At 41.4% G+C, this 24,864-nt stretch overlaps 1 protein-coding gene across 1 annotated transcript in view; it reads right to left on the minus strand.

The window, feature by feature from the left end:
- The window catches only part of IL21 (interleukin 21), a 30,856-nt gene extending 14,545 nt beyond the window's left edge, over positions 1 to 16,311 (minus strand). The window contains exons 1-4 of the mRNA XM_054392224.1: positions 16,174 to 16,311; positions 16,025 to 16,060; positions 12,257 to 12,394; positions 11,766 to 11,846 (exon numbers count right to left, since the gene is read on the minus strand). Coding sequence (XP_054248199.1) covers positions 11,766 to 11,846; positions 12,257 to 12,394; positions 16,025 to 16,060; positions 16,174 to 16,311 — 393 coding nt within the window. The remainder of the gene's footprint in view (positions 1 to 11,765; positions 11,847 to 12,256; positions 12,395 to 16,024; positions 16,061 to 16,173) is intronic.
- Between the last annotated feature and the right edge of the window lie 8,553 nt (positions 16,312 to 24,864).

The raw sequence follows: 24,864 nt of genomic DNA on the forward strand, positions 1-24,864 counted from the left end.
CTGAAATGATGTTGAAACCTTTCAAATATTCTAATAAAAGACACTCAGGAAATAGAGAGATTGATCCATAGCAGTCAGAAAGCTGTTGAATAGACACCTCCTCTGGCATCTTGGTGGGGCACATGCATAAGGAGAAGCTGAATCAAGCAGAGCAGGGATTGGACCCCAAGTCCAGCAGTCACTTCCCCAGTGAATGTCCATCTCAGAAACCTCCTCTCTGCGCTGCTGGTGTGCACATGCTCTCGTTTTTAATAAAATTTCCCTCCTGGAACTGAGAAATGAATTTTGTTTGAAGCTCTGCCAGACTGTTTCAGTGAAGGTTGAAAAGAAAAGCTTGTTTCACAAATTGTTACCCTCCAGTGGATAACTGGACTATTCCTATCTCAGTCCACTTCTGAGTTTGCCTTGTAAGTCTTTTGATGCAGAACATCCATGCTTGAGGAGGACACGTTTTTTAAAAGGCAGTTACTGGTTAGCCATGGACAAATCCAGGTGAGGTTCTTCTCTGTGCTTGTGCCAAGTGCTGCAGAGAGCAGCGCAGCACGATGTAGATGCCATGAGTGTTGGACAGAGCAGTGATCTTGCCACAAGTGAAGTTCCAGGTGAGCTGTTGGAGGATGAGTATGTACATGCTGGGTGTCATTACCTGCCTGTCTTCATACTGGTTTGGTAGAGTTACTGGGCTGGATTCATTTTGCTTCATGCTCTACCTCTGATACAGACTTCACCTGAAGCTTTGGGAAAACGATCTAATTACTTTGTGCCTGCCCTGTTTCCCTCTTGGCAAAACAGGGAGTAGTAGTAATACTGAGGAGGTGAACCATTAGTGAGGTCTTGAAACACAATGATGGCTTTATAAAAACTTGATGTGTAAAATAATGTTTTCTCTCTAATATTCTTCCTTGTTCCCGTTTCTTAACCTCTTGGAATGAAAAGTGTCTGTGCAGATGTTATCCTCTTCATCAAAGAAAATTCTCTGTAGGACTAATCAGATCTGTTTCACTGAATTTGTACCATTGTCAGGTAAAATGTTGGATTTTCCTCAAAAAGAGTCATACAATGGTTTGGGTTGGAAAGGACCTTAAAGATCACCTAGTTCCAACACCACTGCCAAGGGCAAGGACAACTTCTACTAGAACAGATTATTCAAGGCCTCATCCAACCTGGCCTTGTAATGCCTCCAGGGAGGGGTCGTCAACAACCTTCTTTTTCGATCACTAATTCTTTACAGAAATGAGAGAATTGTAGCTCTTTTAAGTAAAGTTCCCTACATTTGAGAATTGGTAAAATTCATTTTTTTTTAAATCTGGAGGGGAAGAAGTTCTGTATTCTTTTCTCAGTTGCTTGCTGCCCTCTTGTACTGTGATCTGGTCTGTACATTGGTGTGTTCATCTGCCATCCATAAAGGCAATTCCAAGCTTCAAGTTACTTCTTGATCTGATGAAACGCTGGATTTGGTGTGCCAGCCTCACACATTGTTCTGTATTTTGCTCCCTGCAGATACTGTCTTCCATTCAACCCCACTCAATATTAGCTGTCTCCAGTCTTGACCTATTTTTCTTTCAGTGTCTCTACATTTGTTTCATAGAATCATAGAATCAGTCAGTGTTGGAAGGGACCACAAGGATCATCTAGTTCCAACCCCCTGCCATGGGCAGGGACACCTCACACTACATCAGGCTGGCCAGAGCCTCATCCAGCCTGGCCTTAAACACCTCCAGGGATGGGGCCTGAACCACCTCCCTGGGCAACCCATTCCAGGCTCTCACCACTCTCATGGTGAAGAACATCTTCCTCATGTCCAGCCTGAATCTCCCCACTTCCAACTTTATTCCATTCCCCCTAGCCCTATCACTACCTGATATCCTAAAAAGTCCCTCCCCAGCTTTCTTGTAGCCCCCTTCAGATACTGAAAGTCCACAATAAGGTCACCTCGGAGCCTTCTCTTCTCCAGACTGAACATCCCCAACTCTTTCAGTCTGTCCTCACAGGAGAGGTGCTTCAGCCCTCTGATCATCCTGGTGGCCCTTCTCTGGACACCTTCCAGCATGTCCATATCCCTCTTGTAATAGGGGCTCCAGAACTGGACACAGTACTCCAGGTGGGGTCTCACCAGAGCTGAGTAGAGGGGGAGAATCACCTCCCTTGCCCTGCTGGCCACACTTCTCTTGATGCAGCCCAGGATCTGTTTGGCTTTCTGGGCTGCAAGTGCACATTGACAGCTCATGTTGAGCTTCTCGTCCACCAGCACCCCCAAGTCCCTCTCCTCAGGGCTGCTTTCCAGCCAGTCCCTGCCCAGCCTGGATTTGTGCTTGGGATTGCCTCGACCCAGATGCAGGGCCTTGCACTTTGTCTGGTTGAACCTCCTGAGGTTGGCTTGTGACCACCAGCCTGTCCAGGTCCCTCTGGATGGATCCCTTCCCTCCAGCATGTCTGCTGCACCACACAGCTTGGTGTCATCAGCAGACTTGGTGAGGGTGCACTCAATGCCACTGTCCATGTCACCAACAAAGATGTTGAACAAGACTGGTCCCAGGACTGAGCCCTGAGGGACTCTGCTTGTCCCTGGCCTCCACTGGGACATGGAGCCATTGACAGCCACTCTTTGGGTGCAGCCATCAAGCCAGTTCTTTATCCATCTCGTGGTCCACCCATCAAACCCATGTGTCACCAGTTTGGAGACCAGGATGTGGTGTGGGACAGTGTCGAAGGCTTTGCCCAGGTCCAGGTCAATGCCATCAGTTGCTCTCCCCTCATCTATTAATGTTGTGACCTTGTCATAGAAGGCCACCAGGTTTGTCAGGCAGGATTTGCCCTTGGTGAAGCCATGCTGACTGTACCAAATCACCTCTTCACTATGCTTCTGTCTCAGCAGTGCCTCCAGGAGAATGTGCTCCATGATCTTACCAGGCACAGAGGTGAGACTACCTGGCCTGTAGTTCCCTGGTTCTTCCTTCTTCCCCTGTTTGAAAATGGGAGTAATGTTTCCCCTTTTCCAGTCAGTGGGGACTTCCCCAGACTGCCAGGACTTTTGGAATATAATAGGGAGGGATTTAGCAACCTCCTCTGCCAGTTCTCTCAGTACCCGTGGGTGTATCCCGTCAGGTCCCATGGACTTGAACACTTTCAGGTTCTTCAGGTGATCACGAACCTGATCTTCACTTATGATGGGCAGTTCTTCCTTCTGGTTCTTCCATTAGCTTCCATGACTATTCCAGGAGTGTGGCTGGAGGCCCTTGCAGTGAAAACTGAGGTAAAGAAGTCATTGAGAACCTCAGCCTTTTCCAGGTCCCTTGTGACCATTTCACCTGTTTCCTTTCTGAGGGGGCCCACACCTTCCCTAGGCTTCTTTTTACCATTAATATACCTGTAGAAATTCTTAGTGTTCCCTTTGCCCTCCCTGGCTAGATTCAATTCAAACTGTGCTTTGGCTTTCCTAACCAGGGCTCTTGCTGCTGGGGCAGCTTCCTTATATACCTCCCATTCTAGCTGTCCTTTCCTCCACTCCTTGTAGAGCTTCCTTTTAAGTGATAGTGTGTCCAGCAGCTCCTTGCTCATCCAGGCAGGCCTCCTAGCATTCTTTCCTGCTTTTCTCTTTGTTGGTATACATTGCTCCTGGACACCGAGGAGGTGGTCCTTGAATACTGACCAGCTGTCCTGGGCCCCTCTTCCCTCTAGGGCTTTGTCCCACGACACTTTGGCCAGCAGATCCCTGAAGCCATCAAAGTCTGCATGCCTGAAGTCTAGGGTCGTAAGCTTAGAATACGTCCTCCTGGTTGCCCTGAGGATCTTAAATTCAACTGCTTCATGGTCACTGCAGCCAAGGCTGTCTCTGAGCCTCACATCGGTTACCAGCCCTTCCCTGTTGGTGAGAACAAGGTCCAGCATAGCACCTTTTCTTGGTGGTTCCTCTACCATTTGGAGGAGGAAGTTGTCATCTATGCAATCCAGGAATATCCTGGATTGCTGGTGCCTTGCTGTGTTGCCCCTCCAGCAGATGTCAGGGTGGCTGAAATCACCCATGAGGACCAGGGCTTGTGACCTGGAAGCTCCTTCTGTTTGCCTGTGGAGGGCCTCATCTGCTTGGCTCTGCTGGTCTTGTGGCCTGTAGCAGACCCCTATAGTAACATCTCCTTCCCCTGTCTTGCCTTTCATTTTAACCCATACACTCTCAACCAGCTCTTCATTCTTCCCCAGGTGGAGCTCCACTGATTCCAGCTGGTCACTGACATAGAGGGCAACACCTCCTCCTCTCCTTCCCTGCCTATGTTTCCTAAAGAGCTTGTACCCATCTATCCCTACATTCCAGTCCTGGGAATCATCCCACCAAGTGTCAGTAATAGCCACTATGTCATGGCATCCCAGCAGCACAGTGGCCCTTAATTCATCCTGTTTGTTGCCCAAGCTGTGTGCATTTGCATAGAGGCACTTCAGCTGGGCTGACCCTGTCCTCCTCTTGTGCCAACTCCCCTTGATTTCCACAGAGTGTCCTGGTGCATCATTTGTGGCTTGCCTCAGGGCAGCAAATTGAGAGCCCTCACTAGCTCTTCATCCCTCTGCCTCTGGTGAGCTGCCCCTCTGTTTGTCACTGGCCAGCAGAAGACTATGAACCCCTTCCCCCTTCAAATCTAGTTTAAAGCCCTATCAATGAGCCCTGCCAATTCCTGCCCCAGGATCCTTTTCCCCCTCTGGGACAAGTGCATCCCATTTGTTGTTTGCAGCTCTGGTGCCTTGTAAACGGAGCTGTGATTGTAGAACCCAAAGCCCTGTCAATGACACCAGCCCCGGAGCCATGAATTGACCTCTTTGCTCTTCCTATATATTCCCTTGTCCATCCCTGACGTTAGAGGGATAGAGGAGAACACAACTTGAGCTCCTGATCCCTTTAGCAGTTGCCCAAAGGTTCTGAAATCTCTTTTAATTGATTGTGAGCCTCTCATTGGATACATCGTCACTACCCACCTGAAAGACCAGAAGTGGGTAGTAGTCTGAAGGACTCACAAGGTTGGGAACTTTACCTACAAAGTCCCTTACCTGGGCACCAGGGAGGCAGCAGACCTCTCTATGAAGTGGGTTTGGGCTGCATATTGGGCCCTCTGCTCCCTTCAGTAGGGAGTCTCCTATGATGATGACCCTATGAGGTTTCTTTACAGGATTAGTTTTGCTGGCTGGACTGTGGCAAGCTGTCATTGGTGCAGCTTCTGACCTTCTTGAGTCCTCATCCTTACCTATGACCTGTTCTTCCTGCAGAGCCTCATACCTATTCTGTAAGTGCACTGTAGGCACTGTGCTGCTTAAAGTAACATGCTTGCTCTGTTTGCATTTCTTCCTTCTGGCAGAGACCTGTTCCCATTGGTCCTGCTCATGTGGGTTATTGCATGAAGGCTGAGAGGCTTGCTGATGGGAGGGTATCAAACTCCCTGCTCCACTAAGAGTTATCCCCTGTTCTGATTTTGAAGAGGTTAGATTATGGGAACAGTCAATTTCCCATACACAGTCTCTTATGGTTCTTAGCCTTTCCACCTCTTCTTTTAGTTGGGCCACCATGTTCATCAGCTCCTCGATCTGCTCAGACCAAACACAGGTGTTGTTCCTGACATCCTCCGTATTAAGTGCCAGGCTCCAGCACTCCCTGCAGCCACCTGCCTGAACACCTGCATGCTTGTGTATGGTCTCTGTTTGGCTGCCCACCGTTTTTCTACTAGCCTTTGTTCTGGTAGTAACCATCTTTCAGTAACCACCCTTTTTTTGTTGTTGTTTTTTGGTTTTTTTTCTTTCCCCTCCCTTCAGTGAGAAGGCTGAGCTGAGCTGGTCGCCGCTGCCTCCTCTCCTTGCAGCCACGCGCTGGGTTTCAAGGGAGGATGGAGAGAGCTGCAGCTCTGATCAAACTTGTCACAACAGATCAGACAAAAGCTTTATGTAAAATGTACTGTGTTTTCTGTTACATCTGCTTGGTGAGTGGTCCCCTCGCTTCTGTGGCTTAAAAATGAGAACCTTTCAGGCTTCTTCTTGTAAAGATGCTCTCTGGTGGATGATTCTTTGCTACTCAGCCTAGAGAGGCTGCCATGAATTCATGAGCCCTATTTTGTGTAAATATAGCCTCAGAACATCTGTACATAACTGGTATGCTTTGACCTGTGAATATTATTTATGATTCAAGGTGATTTGTCTTAATTTTAACCTAACTTTCCATATTCTGAGTGACTCCATATTGCTGTACTTTCAATCTCCATCCTCTCTAAGTCCATCAGAAGTTTTAGCCACCATGTAAACCACTCATCCTCTGTAAATTGTTGCTGATATTTTGGTCTGTTCAGGAGTGGTGGATGTGCAAGATAGATAATGAAGTGACCAAGTCCTGTGAGGCATAAATATATAGAACAAGGAGAATTGAGAACAGAGAAACAAAGCTTCCATCAGGAATAAATAAATTATTCTGTATGAGTAGTGCCCCCTCTTTTGTGTTTGTAGAAGTCTAGAAAATGGGCACAGTTTGGAGTAATTTTTCAGGTACCTTCACTGTAGGTGTTCTAAACATACACTTCATGACGTTACAGCGGTAATGCAGTTGGACAGGAGACAAATATTGGGAAATGTTCAGCTCTGTAATCAGGAGAAGGGCAAACTAAGAACTTTGTTGTTGTCTCTGCAGTGTATCTCAAGGCAAACTGTTATAAGAATGATTCTTGCAGCTTCTCAGCTGCAACTGTTTTGCGTTTTCATGCAGGAATCAACAGGTGGCAGCACAGCAATTCAGATCATGAGCTTGGGCAAAGGAGATGAATGACTAGGAAATGTTCTCTTTCACCTTTGCTCTTTCTAAACCATGGATCATCGGAACAAGTGCAAAGTAAAGAACACTGTAGGACAGTTTTGTTTTGCTCCCCACCCTGACAGCTGGTGGAACAAAATGCTGGCTGTGTAACAAAATGTATTGAGAGAAAGTGCATGGCATTTCTGTGCAGTACAAACCAAGATATTAGAGATGTTCCAACTCTGAAAGGGAGTTCTTTTACATTTCTACCAATATCTAGGTCAGTTTGGGCAAAACTGCCCAGCCTTTTCAGCAGAGTTTAATGGTTGAGTTGCTCTAGCCTTAGCTCAGTTTTCTTTGGTGTGGGAGGCTTTATTGATTTCCAGTGCACCAGCACATATCCATACAAAGCACATGTGTTGTATGCTGTGCTCCAGCAAACACTGAATGTACCACAAGCCTAAAACCTTCTGTTAAAGCTTCTGAGCAATCTGCTTCAGGTTCTCTTGGGTCTACAGCAATGAAATTGAAGTTACGAGAACACGTCTAGACCATGAACCATGTATGTAGGAAGACAAAAGTAGCCTGGTCACGGGGCTTTAGGGTCTATTTGCTTCCTACAATGCATTGTAAAGATGCTTAAATGCTCTCAGTTGTCCACAGCAGAAAATCTGTTAGATCAGCTACCAATAGTATTTCTGAAATCACTTAACCTGTATTTATTTTTCTCTTTCCGTAGGTTTTGAAGGCAAAGAACTGTCTATTCCAAATGTTCTCTGTCATGCGTATTCTAATGTGATTGTAGCTGTAGGTACAAATACTAAAAGATGCATGCTAGAAATAAAAGCAGTGTCTATGTGCAGAATTCAACATATGTGCTACGAAAGAGAGGCTATAATGCATTTAGCAAATACACTGCCCAGAGAGATTTTGGAGTCTGCTCTGGAAACATTCAAAGCCCGCCTATATGTGTTCCTGTGTGACCTGCTCTAGGTGCTCCTGCTCTAGCAGAGGGTTTGGACTAGATGATTTTTCAAGGTCCCTTCCAACCCCTAACATTCTGTAGTTCTGTGACACTGCTTCAGCCACAGAGAGTATTCTGAACATTTTGACTTGCAGCTAAATCCTAAGTAGTTCAAGCAAGATTCATCATGTCTAGTAATAAGCATCGAATATGTAGTTACCCAAGTGAAAACTATTCTCTGACGGTTTTTTTGCTACCTGTATTAAATACCTCGTTTGAAGTGGGATGTCTTATTCTTGAGTATGTTTGTGTGTTCATGGAGTGGACAGATGGCTCAGATTTGGCTGGTGGTTAACTCTGGGCAGCATACCTGAGTCCCACTGATTTCTTGTGGGCAAGGATAGGAGGGAACGCTTGGATTAGACCCTATGTTTTTGCTCTTCCTTCCAGACACTTTTACAGGCTGTTCTAGGCTGTACATTCAAGTGTTTGCCACCACTGAACTATTTGGGAGCCAACAGCAGGCAGCTAGCATATGGCACTCCTTGGGAGTCAGTCTGCTGGCTCTGTTTTCAAGAGGACCGTAACTACTGGGTAGAGCAGGACTGCTCTTCTAGGAGAGAGATCATAGCAGCATTGTCCTGCACATTGCTGCTGCATCCAGGAAAGAGGACAGTTTGTTTGAAGGCTCCAGTGTTTTTTCATACTTCCTATTTATTATTATTTATGTTGAAAAGCCAGTGTTTAAAAAAAGATTTTTTTATTTTTCCCCATCTCATTTGAAAAAATTAATCATCTCCTATTAACAGTTGCATAAGAACAAAGATAAACTTCATGTATTACCTGGCAACATCTATGACAGTATTAGGCTAGTAGGGTCTTACAGGCCATTGGCAGGGCAGAAAGAGTCAGGAGTTTTTAAAACAGAGAAAATTGTATTAGCTAAAATTATTTAATATCCCAGGCATATAAATAAATCAGACCACATAGTCCTTGTTATGAACATTCCATTCATGGAAATACAATAAATAATTAAATTAGAGGAGTCAATTGGTATAAAAATAATCATCTCAGGAAAACTAAATATTATACAGTATTGTATATAGCATGCTAAAACACATCTTGAAGTGCCTCTAAAGGACACTTATGACCAAAATCATAAATACATTGTAAAACCTCCGTAGGAGGTAAGGAGTTTTTGTGACTTACTCTATGTACCCAGTTAACAAAACACAGTTAGTACAGAGAGAGGTCATCTTACAAATAAAAACATCTGCAGTTGTGGTAACTGGTTCTTCCTAGGGTCACAAGTTCCTCCTGGGACATCTTCATTTTTCTCTTGAGAATGGTGTCCAAGAATGAGATGATGTCTTCTTGCAGCCTGCTCTGTCCTTCGCTGATTGCCTGTTCTTCATTTGGCATTCAAATAACCCTGAATAAGGCACTCAACTTTTCCTAACTCTGGCAGAGCAGAGGGTTAGCATGAGGGCTCAGCATCGTGCAAGGCAAAGCCTATTTGAAGTGTACAGAGTTGCCCACAGTGTTTGTGCTGCTGCTAACCCATAAGTCTGGTGTTAACTAAAACTAGCTGTGATAATCGTCTGATTAATATTCCCCATCCATATCTGAACTATTAGCTTATGAAATTCTGGTAGGAAGTTGTTTTTCTGTCATAAAACATCCATCCCAAGTACCAAAGTTGCTTCTCAATGTATTATAACTAGTAAATATTTAATGTACAATGTTCTCTTAGTTAGGGTGTGGTAATCACATTTCATCTGCACAACAAGAACTGTAACAGACTCAGAATATCTTTTTGAATATGCTTAGCAAAGTACTGGAAAAACATCTGCAATCAAAAAGTACATACTGTGTTCTTTATACAGCAATAAAGCTCTTTCCCCAGAACTGCACCTGGAAATAACCCATGTAGGTGAGTGAAAAGTACTGATTTATTGGTTGGTCTTCTAGGTTTCCCCCAAAAAAGCACCTGGTTCATGATAAAGACTTTCAATTAGACCTGTACATAAAGATTTAAATATGACATTGGAGAAACATAATAGGTACTCTGCAATTGCAGAACTTAGTTTTATATTTTCCCAGTTGTTTTTATCCTGATTGAAATTACTTTCTACGTTCTCTACTTCTGTAACTGTCACATCCATTGTAGTTGGAGCAGCAGCTTTGCATATTGCTTAGCAGTTGGTTGCTTTAAGGGATTTTATAGGTAGCAAAGTCAAAGAAATTGGGATAAAAGGTGCAGAGCACCATTTAAACTTAGTAGCTCGATTGCTTGCATATGAGTGGTAGTTCATGTTTAGAACGTTAATTCTCACGCACTAATGTGGAAATGAGGCATGAGATAGAACATTACACAGAGGTAGACCGGATTTTGAAACAGGGAAAAAAAAGATGATCACATAAATACGATCATCACCAGAAACAAGGAAAGTTCAGAGTGGAAATTCAGTTTGGTTTCACCATGAGGACCTTTCTTCCTCCTCTGACATGTCTTTGAGGAGGTTCACATTTCAGGACAGTAAAAATGCAGAGGCAAAAACCTTTTCGTACTAGTTTTCCTTTAGGCTGCCATTAGTAGGAATGGAAATGTTTTTCATGCTGCTTCATTTTCAGAGGTAAGTAAGCTTGTCATTTTCCATTGTAACACTAGATGTATTTTTCCAGTTTCCTCTCTATATCACATTGCTACTAAGTAATGAGAAAATTAGATGAAAGGTTAATTTTTAGTGGAAGGCTTTACACTGTCTTCCAAGATAGTTTCCCCATGTGAGGCTAATATTTGTTTGGGAGGAAATTAACAGTTGCTTCTCAGATGGAGGAGTCTAGAGGTACCGAATCACTGCAAGCAGAATATAGTGGCATATAATTAAGCTGCTGAAAACTATGTTTAAGTGCTCTGATACTCTTATTTTAGAAGTTTTAGTGGTATCTCTGGCCACAGTTTCACAGAAATGTTCAGGATTCAGAAAGCTGTACAGGCAACCTTCTACATAATAAAAAAATGTCATTTTTAAAAGAAAAAATGCCAATTAAAACTTAAACTGTAAAACTAAATCAAGAGTGAAGAGCAGAAATAGTGTTCATGGTACATGAATGAATGTCAAGTACTGTCTTCTGGGAAGGATCAATATTCCTGTGAGCTGCTTTATGCTGAATAATTTTCAACTACTGCATTTTTGCAGTGACTGGTCATACCAGCCAGTTATGCCTCTGCTGTGAAATTCCATCATCTGAAATATGTTTTTCCTCACAGAATCCTCTATTTCTACTTCAAGCATGTAGGTTACTCCTCTCCCTGTCAAAACCCATGGCAAACGTGCCAGTCACTTCCAGATGGTCACAGGCCAAACTCATGCCAAGCAGTATGATTTATAAATGTTTTTCCAGTATTTATACTACAATTAAATGCAGGATGTTTTTCCGTAGTTAGAGGTAAGATACAGTCTAAGAACTTAGAAATAAACTTCTGTGTGTGTTATTATTGTAGGTAAGGAAATCTGTCCAAGTAGACACCTTTTGAGGCTTCAAAGCCTCTGATAATTTTCTTGTTGGTTTTCTTTACAAAGTTTCAGACATCTCTGCATGAGATTCATTTAAGATCAATGCACAAACACAGGAATAGCAATCTCCTGCATTTCTGCCTCAGCAGAAGGTAAGTCTCTTAAGGGATCCTGGTTTTTTGAAGTTGAAGTTTAGTTTTCACTGTAAGGTGAGGCAACCATCACTTTCAAAAGAGCATCCATCTTACAAATAGACATACAGCAATGACTCCTTAATTTTTTGGTAGAAGCTTCCACTTACCGCACACACACAGCACAGTATAGTAGCAATGGAAAATATTTACATTTTTCACTTTTCTTTAAATACCATAGTGTCTGCTTTAAATAGTAGCTTTCAGTAGCCTTCAGCTCTGCTTTGTCCTACATCAGGCCTTGAATAACTGTGAAAAAACCACATTGTTAGAAATAGTGTAAAATAAGGAAATCTGTCATTGTTTGCAAAATGTCAGATGGCACCCAGGATTACCTTTTGGATTAGTTTTGCAAAGCTCTTCAAAAACTCCCTGGGAGTTTTTTTCCCGTAAGATTCACATGAAGAGTCGCACTGCTGGAAGATAAAGAAAATCATGGCTTTCCTAAACAGCCCATCAGGATCATAAACAACACTTGAAGCTTTCTTAATGAAAAATCATAGCCTTTTGCAAACTCAAAAGCTGAGACATAGGATGTTTCCGAAAGGGAAAGAATATAGCAATGATTCTTCTAGTTGATGTTTTTTGCTGGGATCTCTACCTTTTGTCTAGCACATTATATGGTTGCCAGCTTCATGCTTTCAATTGCTTTGATCAGAGTGAATGCCTCTCCCAGAAGTACAGAGAATTGGACATTTTTAATTTGCAAAGTAATGAAATGCAGATAATTTTTTCTAGCAAATTTTCTTTCCGCAATGTCATCATGGCAGGTAGTGTCTGCTGTAGAAAATAAGGAGCAATGATCACCACTGTGAGGAAATCCTACCTTTCCAGAGTTGCTGATGGTGAATCTTTGCAAGACTTTAACAGTTTGGATGAATGTAAAATTGACTTGGCTGCTTTCTGGCTGTAATTTCAGTATGCCCTGCTGGAAGCAGGTCACAGATGTGGACAGGCATCCATCCTAGGACAGAAAAAGAAGGAGCAGTTTTAAAACTAGTTGTAGCATTTCTTTCTTGCATGTGTTAGGTTGTGATCAACGTGCAAAAGTAAGGACCTGGAATATTAACGAAGACAATTCAGCTGTAGTTTTAGATACTCGAGATCTTTTGTTCTTTGCTAATTACTGAAATATTTCTATACAAAATAAATGTCTGAAATGTGTGTGTTTGGATATTCATCACAATAGCAGCTGGGAAAAAAGGATGCTGCTGAGTAGATCACATTTTAATGAGCACAGACATGAGTATTTTCTTTTGAAAAAATGACATTGCTCTGGGTTGTTCCTCAGCACTATATGTGGCAATAGACTTTTTTCTCCTTATTTTTAGTACTGTTTCAAATATTACCTACTTTGTAATTATACTTTGATATAAAAAGTGCGTATTTTCAGGTACCATTGAAATGAAATGAAGGTGATAAATAAGTTACCTTACTAAAAGGAAAAGAGGGATGAGGGACAGGACAAGGCAATTGTCTTACTGTGTTTTTTTAAATTCAGGTGCACATTAAACTTACATCAAGGAAAGTAAGCACTAGCTGTATCTAACTTGAAAAAAAGGCATCTCTTGTGATGAAAGAAATGTTCTGTTGCTGCTGCTTTTCTGGCATTAAAGCAACCTGCCCTTTTCCTTCCATTTTGCAGCTGCATATTAATTCTACTGATGCTAACGGAAAGACCTAGAAGGTCTCCAGAATCGCCTTTCCTGCACAGGAGTTTTTTTCCCTCGCTATGCAAAATACCACCAAAAGTAATATATAGGCAGTGGAGAAAGAAAAGTGATCATTACTGAAGCCGATTTCTAACTGGCTTTCTCTTTTCCAGAGAAGGAAACATTTAGACCTGCTGATGATGCATGCTAGAAGGGCTCCAAAACCATCACTACTGTTTTGAATACCAGCTCCTACCTAAGCTAAATCTCATCTGTCTTACTAGATGATGCTGATGTTTGGCAAGGACAAGGCAACATTCTGCTATGTTGCTTATCACAGGTTTTAATAGCAACATTTTATATCGGTCAGATATACTTTATTTTCCTTAAAAGCCACACGTTTATGTTTGTTTCAAGCTTCTTACCGTAACCAGTCTTGCTTACTGGAAAAAAACTACTCGTTTTATTTTAAGAGATCAGTTTTCCAGCTGAAACTGAAAACATTTTCTGCCTCATCTGTGAGGAGCTGAGAAACCAGCATTTCTCATATAAGCTGTCTTTTTTTTTTTCTGCTGAGTTAGCAGTTAGATGCAGACAGACCAACCGTTAGAGGGCCACAAGGATGGTGGGCCTTGATGTAATGGGTTAAGCACTTCAATGAAGAGGAATTAAAAAGCATAGACCACTGGTAATGTCTGAGGGGACTAGGCAAACATAAAATACACCAGAGGCAACTTGCAGCAGTACTCTGGATCTGACTCAAACTAACCTTATAGATTAAGCCTGAAAAGCCTTCATTTCCTGAACTTGTGATCGGGGTTAGATGCTGATCTGGTCTAAATCAGCACTGGGTCACTGGCCTCTACTGCAATGTCAGTCACTAGCAATAAATCTCATTTTCCCTCTGCTCTTGAATCATATTTTCCTCTGAGTTGATATCCTCTGGTCTTTTAAACTTCTTACCTTACTTATTATGCTAATTAAAAAAATATATATTTCATTGTTAAATGTATGAATTGGGGCTCAGTCCACTTAAAGTAAGTCAAAACAAATAGTGGTAAACTACTGAATTTTGAACATTATAAAGGTTATATATAATGTTGAGCTATAGAAGATAGTCTTCTTCCTGAATGTTCAAGGCCAAATGTAAATCTGACAAAAGCAGGTAATCAGAGAAGCAGTATTTTAGTATCTGAAATGCATTCATATGAAAATCCAGTTTCATTAGGTGGTTATTGCACCAAATCAGCATGAGTGCAGCTTTACCATGCGGTAATTCATGTCTTAAGTGTCTGGACAATTCAGTTAATGTCAATTTCAGCCTGCAGAATGAAAAGTTTGTAAATGTGGTTGCTGGTGATAATTACTATTAGCACACTAATACTGTTTTTTATTAGAGATTGGACCTGTGTCTACTTAGTACCTTCTGAGTATTTGAATTCTTCTCTAGCTTTCAGTGGAGGTATTTGAGACCTTCCAGCATCAGACTGTAAAGCCCTAAGCTGCAACTGAACTGTCTTCCTTCCTGAGGCGACCAAGATTGTTTTTGAGAAAAAAACAAACCAACACAAGCAGGTTAAGCGATTACTCACTCCTTGTAATTGCTTTGTTTCGGAGGTACTGGCAAACACCACCGTGACAAACAAAATGACAAGTAATCATCTCTTTTCACTTTGACACTACAAGTTAGAGTGTTAAAAATCCCCAGCAATTAGTTACTGTGTGTTAGGTTTTTGCAGTGCAGTTGTTCCTAGCAATGAGAAGGAATGTATCTGTTTCGGTCATGCTTCTGTATGCTTTCGGCAAGTGAAAAATGCACCCAACTGTAAAGCTTAGGAGGAGGCTAGCAAAACCTGTGTGATGTGAGGTGAGTTTTTTTTTTTTTTCTTTCTTCTTTTGCAAAAGAGTTACATTCCTGGGTAAAATACATTTGTGCTCTTGATGTGTTTCAAAATCGTGTGCATAATGAACGTTTTTCTACAGTGATCAAAATGGTTGGCTTTCTGAAGTGGCTTGCTGGGCTCACAGACAAAAATTACAGGTTAATTTAAGACACCTGATAGCAGGAGAAGTAGAACATTAGAATAACTATGGCTTTGTTGCATGTTGGGATTTATCAAAAGAAAGGATGCATTCTTCACAGCTTTTAAGACATGTTGTTACTATTATTAGCCTTTGATTTCACAGTGAGTCCTGCATCCTGTCACTTTCGAATATGCGCACGTTCTCTGTGCCTGCTGTACTCTGCTGCATGTAATAAGTTCCTGACCTTGGAACATGCAAATTATCAGCATTAAATACTGTATAAATAAGTATCTATGTTAAAAAGGGATTCACAAGGACCTGGTATTGTAATTTTAACTAATTATAATCCAAAAAGATAACTTTGAGAATGCAGTTTTGTCTTCCCATTGAGAGCACAGCCTTTGCACACAAATGGTCCCAGAGAAACCAGTGTGGCTACACAGGAGATTAAGCTCTGGCTTTGCATTTTGCCACTCCTGCATTAACTTCAGTAGGAGAAAAAGAGGGTCCCTTTGGATTTGGGTCAGCAGTGCTCCTAGTACAGCTGAAACTCTTAGCAGCTGGAAGCACTTCCACTCCCAAAACCTGCATCTCCAAGAGCACTGCTGCTCATCTGGATCTTGTATGGATCCTCACACTTAGCAGTATTTTATGAGTAAATGGGTTATATACAAATTTGAAGCTGGTTGTGGTAGAATATACACACAATAGCAACATAGTAATTAAGATCACATAATATAAACACCTGTACTATTAAAAATCCAGAAATAAGGAACAAGTATTTTTGTTTTCAGTCTAGTTTGCCTTTAGAGTACTAGGTCAGAGATGTGAAGGTGACATCTACCATTTGTCAGTGCAGTAAACCAGTACAAAATCAAGTTGATAAAATTAGAAAGAAATGTTAAAAGCAGTCTCACCACAGGGTTTTCTGGTGTATGCAGCAATTCAACATCCTACAATAAAACAAAGCTAAGTTAGGGAAGTTTGACATTTGAAAGTGATGTCCCTCACAAGATACATTCTAAGCAATATATACCGCTTGAAAATAAATAAACACTTTGCTTACCTTATCTTTCACTGTGGTTTGTAAATATTTGATTGTCTTTAAAAGCTGTTGGTATTTTGTTCGTTTGTGTGGAGCTGTAGTCTGTGCCACACTGAAATAGAAGAAAAGCATACAGAAAATAATCATCTTCCTCTCCATGCTAATGAGTTTCGTTGTAAAATGTGCCAGGAGCAAAGTTGTGCTATTCGAGATGAACACTTGGGCTTTATCTCAGGTAGGCTACTTACCTACCTATATATTGCTCCTTGCTGGAGAGGTAAAACCCACCCATTTCAGTTTGGAAAGCTTTGAAGAATGGATTAATGAGTAACCCTTTTTTCTTTTCCACTGGCTAGGTACATGTGTGCAAGTTTGTGCGTAGGGGGCAGGGATTGATGGAGTGACTTGAAAAATATGCCCCATCTGCACATTGGACAGGAAAAAAGAGAAAAGGGTGAATTCCAGTTTTCAGTTTGAGTCAAGAAATGAATGTAGTAAGTAAAAAGTAGGTATGCTTAGAAACCAAGGTAAACAAAGATTCTGCATTTTTTTCTCTCCAGCAGCAATGAATCTCTCCAATCCATCTGAAATTATTCTGTACCATGATGGAGAAGTACTACAGGACTTCTTTTCAGAACATAAAGGCTCCAAGGGATATTTTTTAGAAAGGAATGACTATGAACTGCCACAGAATTCTACATTTTTGGCTTGGTTTCTGTGAGAGCTGTAAAAGTTCATTTTAACATCTAACCCAGATAAAGTTTGCTGTATATTTATTTGGAACCACTATCCGGTATTTTAACAGCGTTGTAGAGAGTATGTGCACTGTGGGGGTAAAGCTGCAGGGAGATGCATTGCCCTGGGAGAGGTGAATCCCTGTACTGTTCTGCAGATGTGAAGGGATGCGGGAAGAGCAGACAATCTCGGTGAGTCCCAAGGGATGCTGCCACTTGGTGGCAGTACTCCAGTGCTTGAGGTAACTGCACACATTCCATACGCCCTGCAGCAGTTGGGCTCTAGGTTACTTTTGCAATTTAGCGGGACCTCTTTAGAGGAGATTTGATACTGATAGCTGAGAGTTGTCTTGAGAACGTAGCAGTGTGTTTGTTCTGTGTAAAATCCAAACAAAATTGCATGCTTTGAGAAGTCTATAACACATCAAAATAAATCTGAATTAAGAAATAAGGCAGACTCAGAATTTACTTCAAATTTTATGCCTGTTGTAATTAAGTATATATGCTGCTTTTGAGGAAATTTATTTAATATTTAGGAGGCATGCATTAGTGAAGGAATTTTATTTCCGCAAACACAGGTAAGCAATGTTCTCTTAAGGGCACTCCCACTGTTCTTTTTTTTTTTTTTTTTGGTAAATGACTCTCTCTGAAGGTAAAGGTATTTAAAGGCATTCTTCTTGAGTATTCTCCTTTTTTCATGTTGCTACTTCCAACCCAAGCCCAGTTTCTGTCACTTACTTTGTTCACTATTCTGAGTAAGACACTGCAGGCACCAGGGACATACGTGACTGTCACTTGTGCTAATATTTCATCACATGGAGGGGAAAAAACAATTTTAAATGGCTTTTAGGTATTAACTACTGGTCTGGCTCTTAGATATTAATAGGTGGCTATCAACACACTGGTATTACCATTAAAAGGTTCTTGTCTGGAATTAGTAGAGGACAGTTAAAGTCACTTGGACACCTTCACTGTGAGGTTACTTTCAAGTTAAATCTTTTCCACTTGGATGTGGAGTCCAGTTCTTCTTACCTTTGTCCTCATTACTTGTTTGGTGGTTATTCATGCCAAAAGATCACTGCAGATCTACATTGACCAGACAACTTCAGCACCACACAAAAATTTCAATTAACGCACAATATGACCGTCGATGTATTGTCAGAAATGCAGGGCTTGGAGAGACAGAGAGTCACTGACTCCTATCATTTTACAGTCACACTGTACACCGCCCTCACTATTTTATCATCTCAACTAGAAATGCTTCACCTATCATAGACTGACATGGCATTTTTCTTTGCCCTTGGTGACTTACTAGGTGACAGTATGCATACCAGCATTCTGGATACATCTGTGTCTCTGATTCTAGTCTGTGTGGCCACACAGCTCCATAGTACAATCCTGTCTGTCTAGCTAACAACCATTTTAATTTGCACTTTTTTTTCCCTTCATAATTCATAATAGTTATGGATCTAGTGTAATGACCAGGTCTTAAAACAGTGCTGCTTCTGGAGATAAAATCTGAATAACAAAAGAGTGAGGTAGTTATAAGGCTTAGTATTTTAATAGCCTGGACAGTTCAGAGATGCTGTTGCTATAGGAAAGAAATACAAATGCATCTTTAAAACCACTGATCCAAGCTCGAGCCTGATGAACACAGTTCTGAGGAGTTTGAGTCATCACAATCTTCATGTTTAAGCAAAGCTGTTTCATAAGGCTATGGATATCCTTTCACATTCAGGCTTACTTAATGATCTTGCAAACTGAGTCCAAGCAGGAGATCCTTGCAGGTGGCTGGCAGGTTGTGCATGCTGTTTGTGGTTCCCACAAACCAAACCTCCATGTACAGTGTCGCAAAAGGCACTTAATAATGTTAAGAGATAAAAAGGTTGATTTGTGGTGAAGACTACTGCATATTTTTTCAGAAAAACTTGCTATTGGAAGGAATGGCTCCACGGTAACACCAGAGACCATTTGGGTGATATGTAGTAAGTGAAGCATTGTCGTTTTCTACCAGAAACATCACAGAAACTTGGCAGGCTGGACAATTCGTAGATTTGATGGAAGCAAATATCCACCAAATTCACAGGAATTGAGGTGGCTTCACCTGAGATATTCCTAAATTAAATCTTTTGTACTGGAAATTAGTTTTAAAGTTGGTGCAGCAATTAGAGTGGGCAGCAATCTTGAGAGAAGGAAATAACAGGTATTTGGCTATGTGATAGTGAGTGGTTGCGTGTCATGACTCTAAAAGTGTATAATCTTCTGGTTTGTTTTAGAGGCTATAAGGTCATAGTAATTGCTTGAAGAGAAGCATGCTGACAGAAGTTACATAGAAGGATAGTGCAGAACTTCCTCTGTGCCTAGGCAGTAGGGAAAAGTCCTTGATATCCCTCTTACCAGATAAGAGCAAGCGGCATGCTTTCTAAATACGTCACTTCTCTCTTGTGGCTTAGGAACATGCTGAGTCAAATGATGACACTCTCTCGCACACCGTCACCTGCCCAGCCCCAGACGGATGGCTGTGGAGTGGAAATGTGAAAAACCTCCCATCCCAGGCCTGCAGGACTGAGTCCTCCTCTTTCCTCTTTGTGGCATGGCCACCTGAATGCTGAATGACTTCGACCCCGAAAGGCCAGTTCCCCCACCTACATTTTCCTTTACAGCATAGCTCAATGGAGGCCTTTCCCATAGCTTAGTCATTGCTGTGGCTCAGCCAAAAAAGCCTGTAATGTAGAGGGCTGCTTTCAAAGAATTTTTGTAACATACATGAAATTTCATGTGGATAGTGGTTGTGACTTGGGGGTGGTGAGATTGTAGGAAAGGACAGAGTTAGGCTGGAAAATGGGAGGCTAGGAAGAAGACTCTTGTATGACAGAATTAGGAAAACTAGGTTTTAAAATGTTTCTGACAACTTTGCAACTTAGTTCCACTCTCTTTCAATCTTGTTTTCTTACAAGCTTTGGTATAATTCTGCCTTTTAGCCTTGCTTTGAGAAGAGAAAATCAAACCTGGGAAAAAAAATCTATTCTTAACTTGTATTTGGTATAAAACCAAGAGCGAATACAGGTCTGAATGTGGTCACTAGCTAAAACATGAATAGGCTGCATATGACAATATAATCATTGACATTCTCCATGATGTGTCTCCAGAGGTAACTTATAGCCTGTTTCTAATCCATACTGAAATGGATCTAACATAGGTGAATAAAAAGATCCCATGCAATAAATGAAGGAATTGGAGGAATAAATGAGCAAGTCTTAGAGGAAGTTGAGCATTTCTGTCCTGAAAGAATGTACTGATGATTAAAGGGATACCAAGCACAGTCTGCTTTTACAGAAGAGTCTTTTAATATCATGTAAGGGTGATTATGCTGTGCAGAGTATTTAAGACAGTCCCCTGTTGCTGGAAGACAAGAAGAGTATGATAAGTTCTCTGCTGGCTGGGCTATAAAATGAACTGTAAAGAACTACGGTAAATGGCAAAAGACTCCTCTGTCTGCAGTTTGTAACAAGGGCTGGAGTGGTACTGTGGATGTGCTGCTGTTCAGCATTTAGCTGTTACCAGAGTAAAAAGTCACCAATTTATACCTGGAGCAGTGAACATCCCTGACATTAGCATTATAATCCGCTGTTCTCAGTTGTAGTTGAAGCTTAGATGCAATGTAACATAAAAGAAGAAAAGGCAATGTAAGAATGAAAGAGACTTGGTGGATGGGAAGTAGAGAGCCTGCTTTCAAGAACAGAGTGTTTCTGAATCTAGACCATCCCTGCTAGTGGTTTCATCTAAGCTTTAGAAACAGCTTCAACGAGTGAAGATGCATGAGAAATGCGGAGCCATTTGCAAATGTTCCTGTAATGCCTTGTTTGTTTTATAGCAGCTACTATTTTCTTCCCTCTCTCTAATTCTGCAAAAGTGGTGGGTGATTATGACTGTAAAGCAGAAAAATTTAACAGCAAGTGTATATGTGTTAAATACTTAGGTCAACCCAATGAAGCTTGTTTTCTTATCAATTTACCAGTTTATTACCTAGGAATAACAGACCATATTGAGAAAATGCCCTGTCATCATCCAGAGCCTGAGACAAGCCTTAACCTCTTATGTAGAGAACCAGATGCTCAGAACTGTCCTCTTGTGACCATGTCCTTTCAGGTCTTTCATGCTGGAGCAGCCTCCCACCTCTGGGTCTCTCCTTTTAACTGCATGTAGGATGGAAGGATCCTTGCTGGTTCACCAAGTCTGGTCTCTGCCATTGCAGGCATCCACGTCATACAGTTCCTTTCACATCTCAGCTAAAAACTCCTGTGTAAGCCTTATCAATTCCATCTCTGTAACGATAAGAGCTTAGAGCTTTTTCTGTGCCTGAGCTTTTATAGGGCAGCTTTATTCTTATTTAAAGTACTACTAATAATCTTTCCCCACTACCAGAGGACAGCTGGATTCAGAAGACGAGCTGCAGTTGACAGGAAGTCAAGCTACCACAGTTCTCTTGACAATTTGAGGTCATAAAGGAGTTGTTTAGCTGAAAGCCACAGGTGAGGAGAGGTGTGGGCAATAAGCCAGAAAAGGCAGTGCACCTCTTCTGTGTTGCAACAGAACTTTTGTAGCTGTACAGACTTCTGTAGCTGTAGTGCTTGGTGGCACTGCACTGCAGACCTCCAGGTCTCATGAAGCATGCCCAGCAGCACTGGAGAAGTGTCTACTGCAGAAGTGTGATACACATTTCCTGATGATGCCACTCAGACAGTATGTCCCTTGGTGTGACAAGCTGAGTGTGGTAGTACTGACCCTCAACAGCCTATGTCATGTTCCTTCAAAGTGTTCAGAAAGAAAGATTAAAAATGCAGATGGTGGACAGCAAAGGGAGGAAGCAGAATGGCACAAGACAAAATGTTGCTGCTGTTCACTTAGTCAGAGGAGAGTTACTTCTATGTTACAATATCAGTGGCATAAACCAAGGAACCCCCAAACCATCAAAGACAAAGACTCCATAAAGACAAGTCTTGTGTAGAGTCTACTGCAGCCTGTGGGAATGTCCTACAAACCTTACTGTTCCACAGGCAGCTGGGTCTTCCTTGCATGCTGGTGGGTGTGACACTACAGCTCATGTTTCAATATCTAAATAAGAGGTTTGCTGTTGCAGGTTCTTTTGGAAGTTGCTCTCTGGTTCTGGTGAGGCTGCTGTGCTGGCATATGATCTCCACAGCAGCACAATAGTTCTCCTCTGGCCCCTTTTTCCTCCTCTCCAGCTAGTTTGGCCTGATTCTACCTTCCTTAAAAATATATCCTACATAAAACTACTTTAAAAAGAAAGAAAAAGAAAAAATGGGGTTTTACTTTTTATAATGCTTTATGTTTTGTCATGTCTTGGTAGCACATGACTGAATGCTACTTTTATTTTCAACTAGTTTCACTTTCTGCTTCTCAGGTATTACCAAAATATTCCAGATTGTCCCCTGCTTCATATATTTGTGTACATTTACTGTGCATACACAGTTTATATTGGAATTCTTTCTAGTGTTAGTGTTGGTTTCAAGTTTAACAAAATCATTCCTATTGTTCTCCTACCCTTTATTTATTTGTTTATTTATTTATTTATGTAGTCTTCCCAGATCCAGAAACAGTCATACTGTGCTGTAGGGCACGTATGTGGCACAGCAAGAATGGTGAGGACAGGAGTAGAATGGATTGGAGGATTTGCCTACCTCCCTTTGGAGTGAGTCCAACTACCTGCTTTCTTCAACTTCTGCATGCTACCACTGTGTGTGCTGCAAACCACTGGATCAGCTAGCAGATGTGCCTTGGATGTACTTCATCTTCTGCAGTACAGTAGAGGTATCCAAAGGGATGGCTGAGTCAGAAGCCACCCTTGCGGTTCTCAGGATGTAGTAATGCAAGTGTTACTGACTTCAGGTTACTGCCACTGCTGTATCCTGGCATGACAGTTTATTGCAGTCTGGGACCCTCTGCTCCGATGGCTTAGGTTATTAAGATGATTTTTAAATTTCTCTTGTAAAGGCCTTGAGGGTTTTGTTCCGCTGTATTTCGGCTGGAATAATTTCACTATCAATTCTGCTTTCTCCTTAGCGCAACTGACAGAGCTGCTAAAAGTTAGAAACTCCTCTTCTCTTGGCTTTTATTATTGGTCAGTACTGTGGATCACCTACATGAAAAGAACCACCTTAGCACACAAGGCTGAGGGGGGCCAGTGGGTGTCCCTCAGCGACATCATTCCAGGAACAGCAACTTAGTGCCACTACATGTAGCTTTTTGTCTGTGACTGAAACACAATTTCTTGTCAGAATGATGCTAAGGAAGAGGATTTAGACTTTGCAGTCTGGTCTACATTTAACACTCTTGCATGTATAATTGTATAACTAGGACAGGATTTATTATTTTTCAGGCAGTTACATCAATGAAATTCCTGATGTAGTTTACCAATATAGTTATTATGAATAGGAATACTAACTATTGTGTTTCTCAGACAGGAATTTTCTCATGTTATGTATGACTTTACACCTAAAAAAATCTGTTTGTTTACAGCAGTTAGGGAATGCTCACAGATGACTAGCTCATGCTATCTTTAACAGATAAAAACTTTAATGTAGTATATTAGAAAAAACCCAGCTTTTCTCAGTAAGAAAAGTTTTCAGTTGTCTCTGTTTTCATCTCTATCTAGACTTATATAACAGATACAAATGTGCATGCTTGTGCCTACAGATATTTCTTCTCTAGGCACACACAGATTTGAAAAGCTCTATAGCACAGCTGCTTTGCATAATGAGTGTCATTTTTTTCCCAGGTCAGCATCTTAAACGAATGCTGGAAAAACTCTTTTGTGTGATCAGTCATCAGCCTGCAGCAGCAGTGCCCATTTGGTAAAGGTAAGTCTTGGATAAAAAGCTGAATGCTGTGGTTTCAGTGACTTATTGTTGAAACCTTGTGGTTTCTGTGTAGGAGGCTGTATAAGCTGGACACATTTGACATCCTTGTTTCTGAGCTGTGAAATCTGTACATCTAATTTATGAAAATTATCTCTGGTTTAATTCTATTTTTTTTAAATGAAGTCAACATGTTTTCCTTGCATTCAGTGGAAACAATAATGGAAACGTTTTAAGCTGTACCATGAGCTTGTTTTGACCTTGAAAAGGGAGAAGAATCAAGGTATTCTTGATTATCATTAAGGTTTAAGAAGGAAATTAAATATAGGGAGTTAAAGGTGAGAGGAAAGCATTTCTCAAGTGCAGAGACAAATAGAGAAATTAACTGTGGGAAGTGACACAACCATTATAAAATAAAAATCTTACAAGTGAGAATTTGATTTTAAAACCCCAACTAAGGTAATTTTGAATAAACCACAGTTCTGGTACCTAGTGGGGTAACCAGTATTTCAGGTACTCTAAATAAACATTTGGTACTCTAAATAAACATTTATGTTTAAGGTAAGTCCAAGACTAATGAGTCCTGAAGGTAGGACAAAGAGAGAGCTGCAGCAGAAGCAGTTGCAATCACAGAAAAACATAATTGACATTAGATCAGTTTATACTTTTTTCTTTTGTAGCTGAGTTTTATGCAATGTTCACCCAGTTGATTTGGCTTGTTGAAGGGTGAAATGTGCATAGTGTAGGGCAGGTAGGCATAGCTGCAAGGAAGGGAGAATTCAGTTTGTTGGCTTTCCACAGCTGTGTAGGTGACAGGAATATGTCCCTGCCTGCATCGCCAAACTGGAACCAGGGGAGTCAGGGACTCACCTACATTCTTTCCCTTGCTTTTTTCATTTCTGCTGTGGTGGGTGCCTTTTGTCCTGTAACTCCCTAGAAACCTGAGCTGTGGCAGTACAGAATACCTCTAATGAGCCTCTAATGTTAGTAAATCCTTCACTGTTGTGAGCAACAACTGCAATGAGTGTCCAAACCTTGAGTTTTCCCCGCCAACATTTTGCCTCTGGCAAGCAAGTTCCCAGAATCATGCACACCATTCT

The sequence above is a fragment of the Indicator indicator genome, chromosome 25, assembly GCF_027791375.1.
Source record: "Indicator indicator isolate 239-I01 chromosome 25, UM_Iind_1.1, whole genome shotgun sequence".
In the NCBI taxonomy this organism is placed as follows: domain Eukaryota; kingdom Metazoa; phylum Chordata; class Aves; order Piciformes; family Indicatoridae; genus Indicator; species Indicator indicator.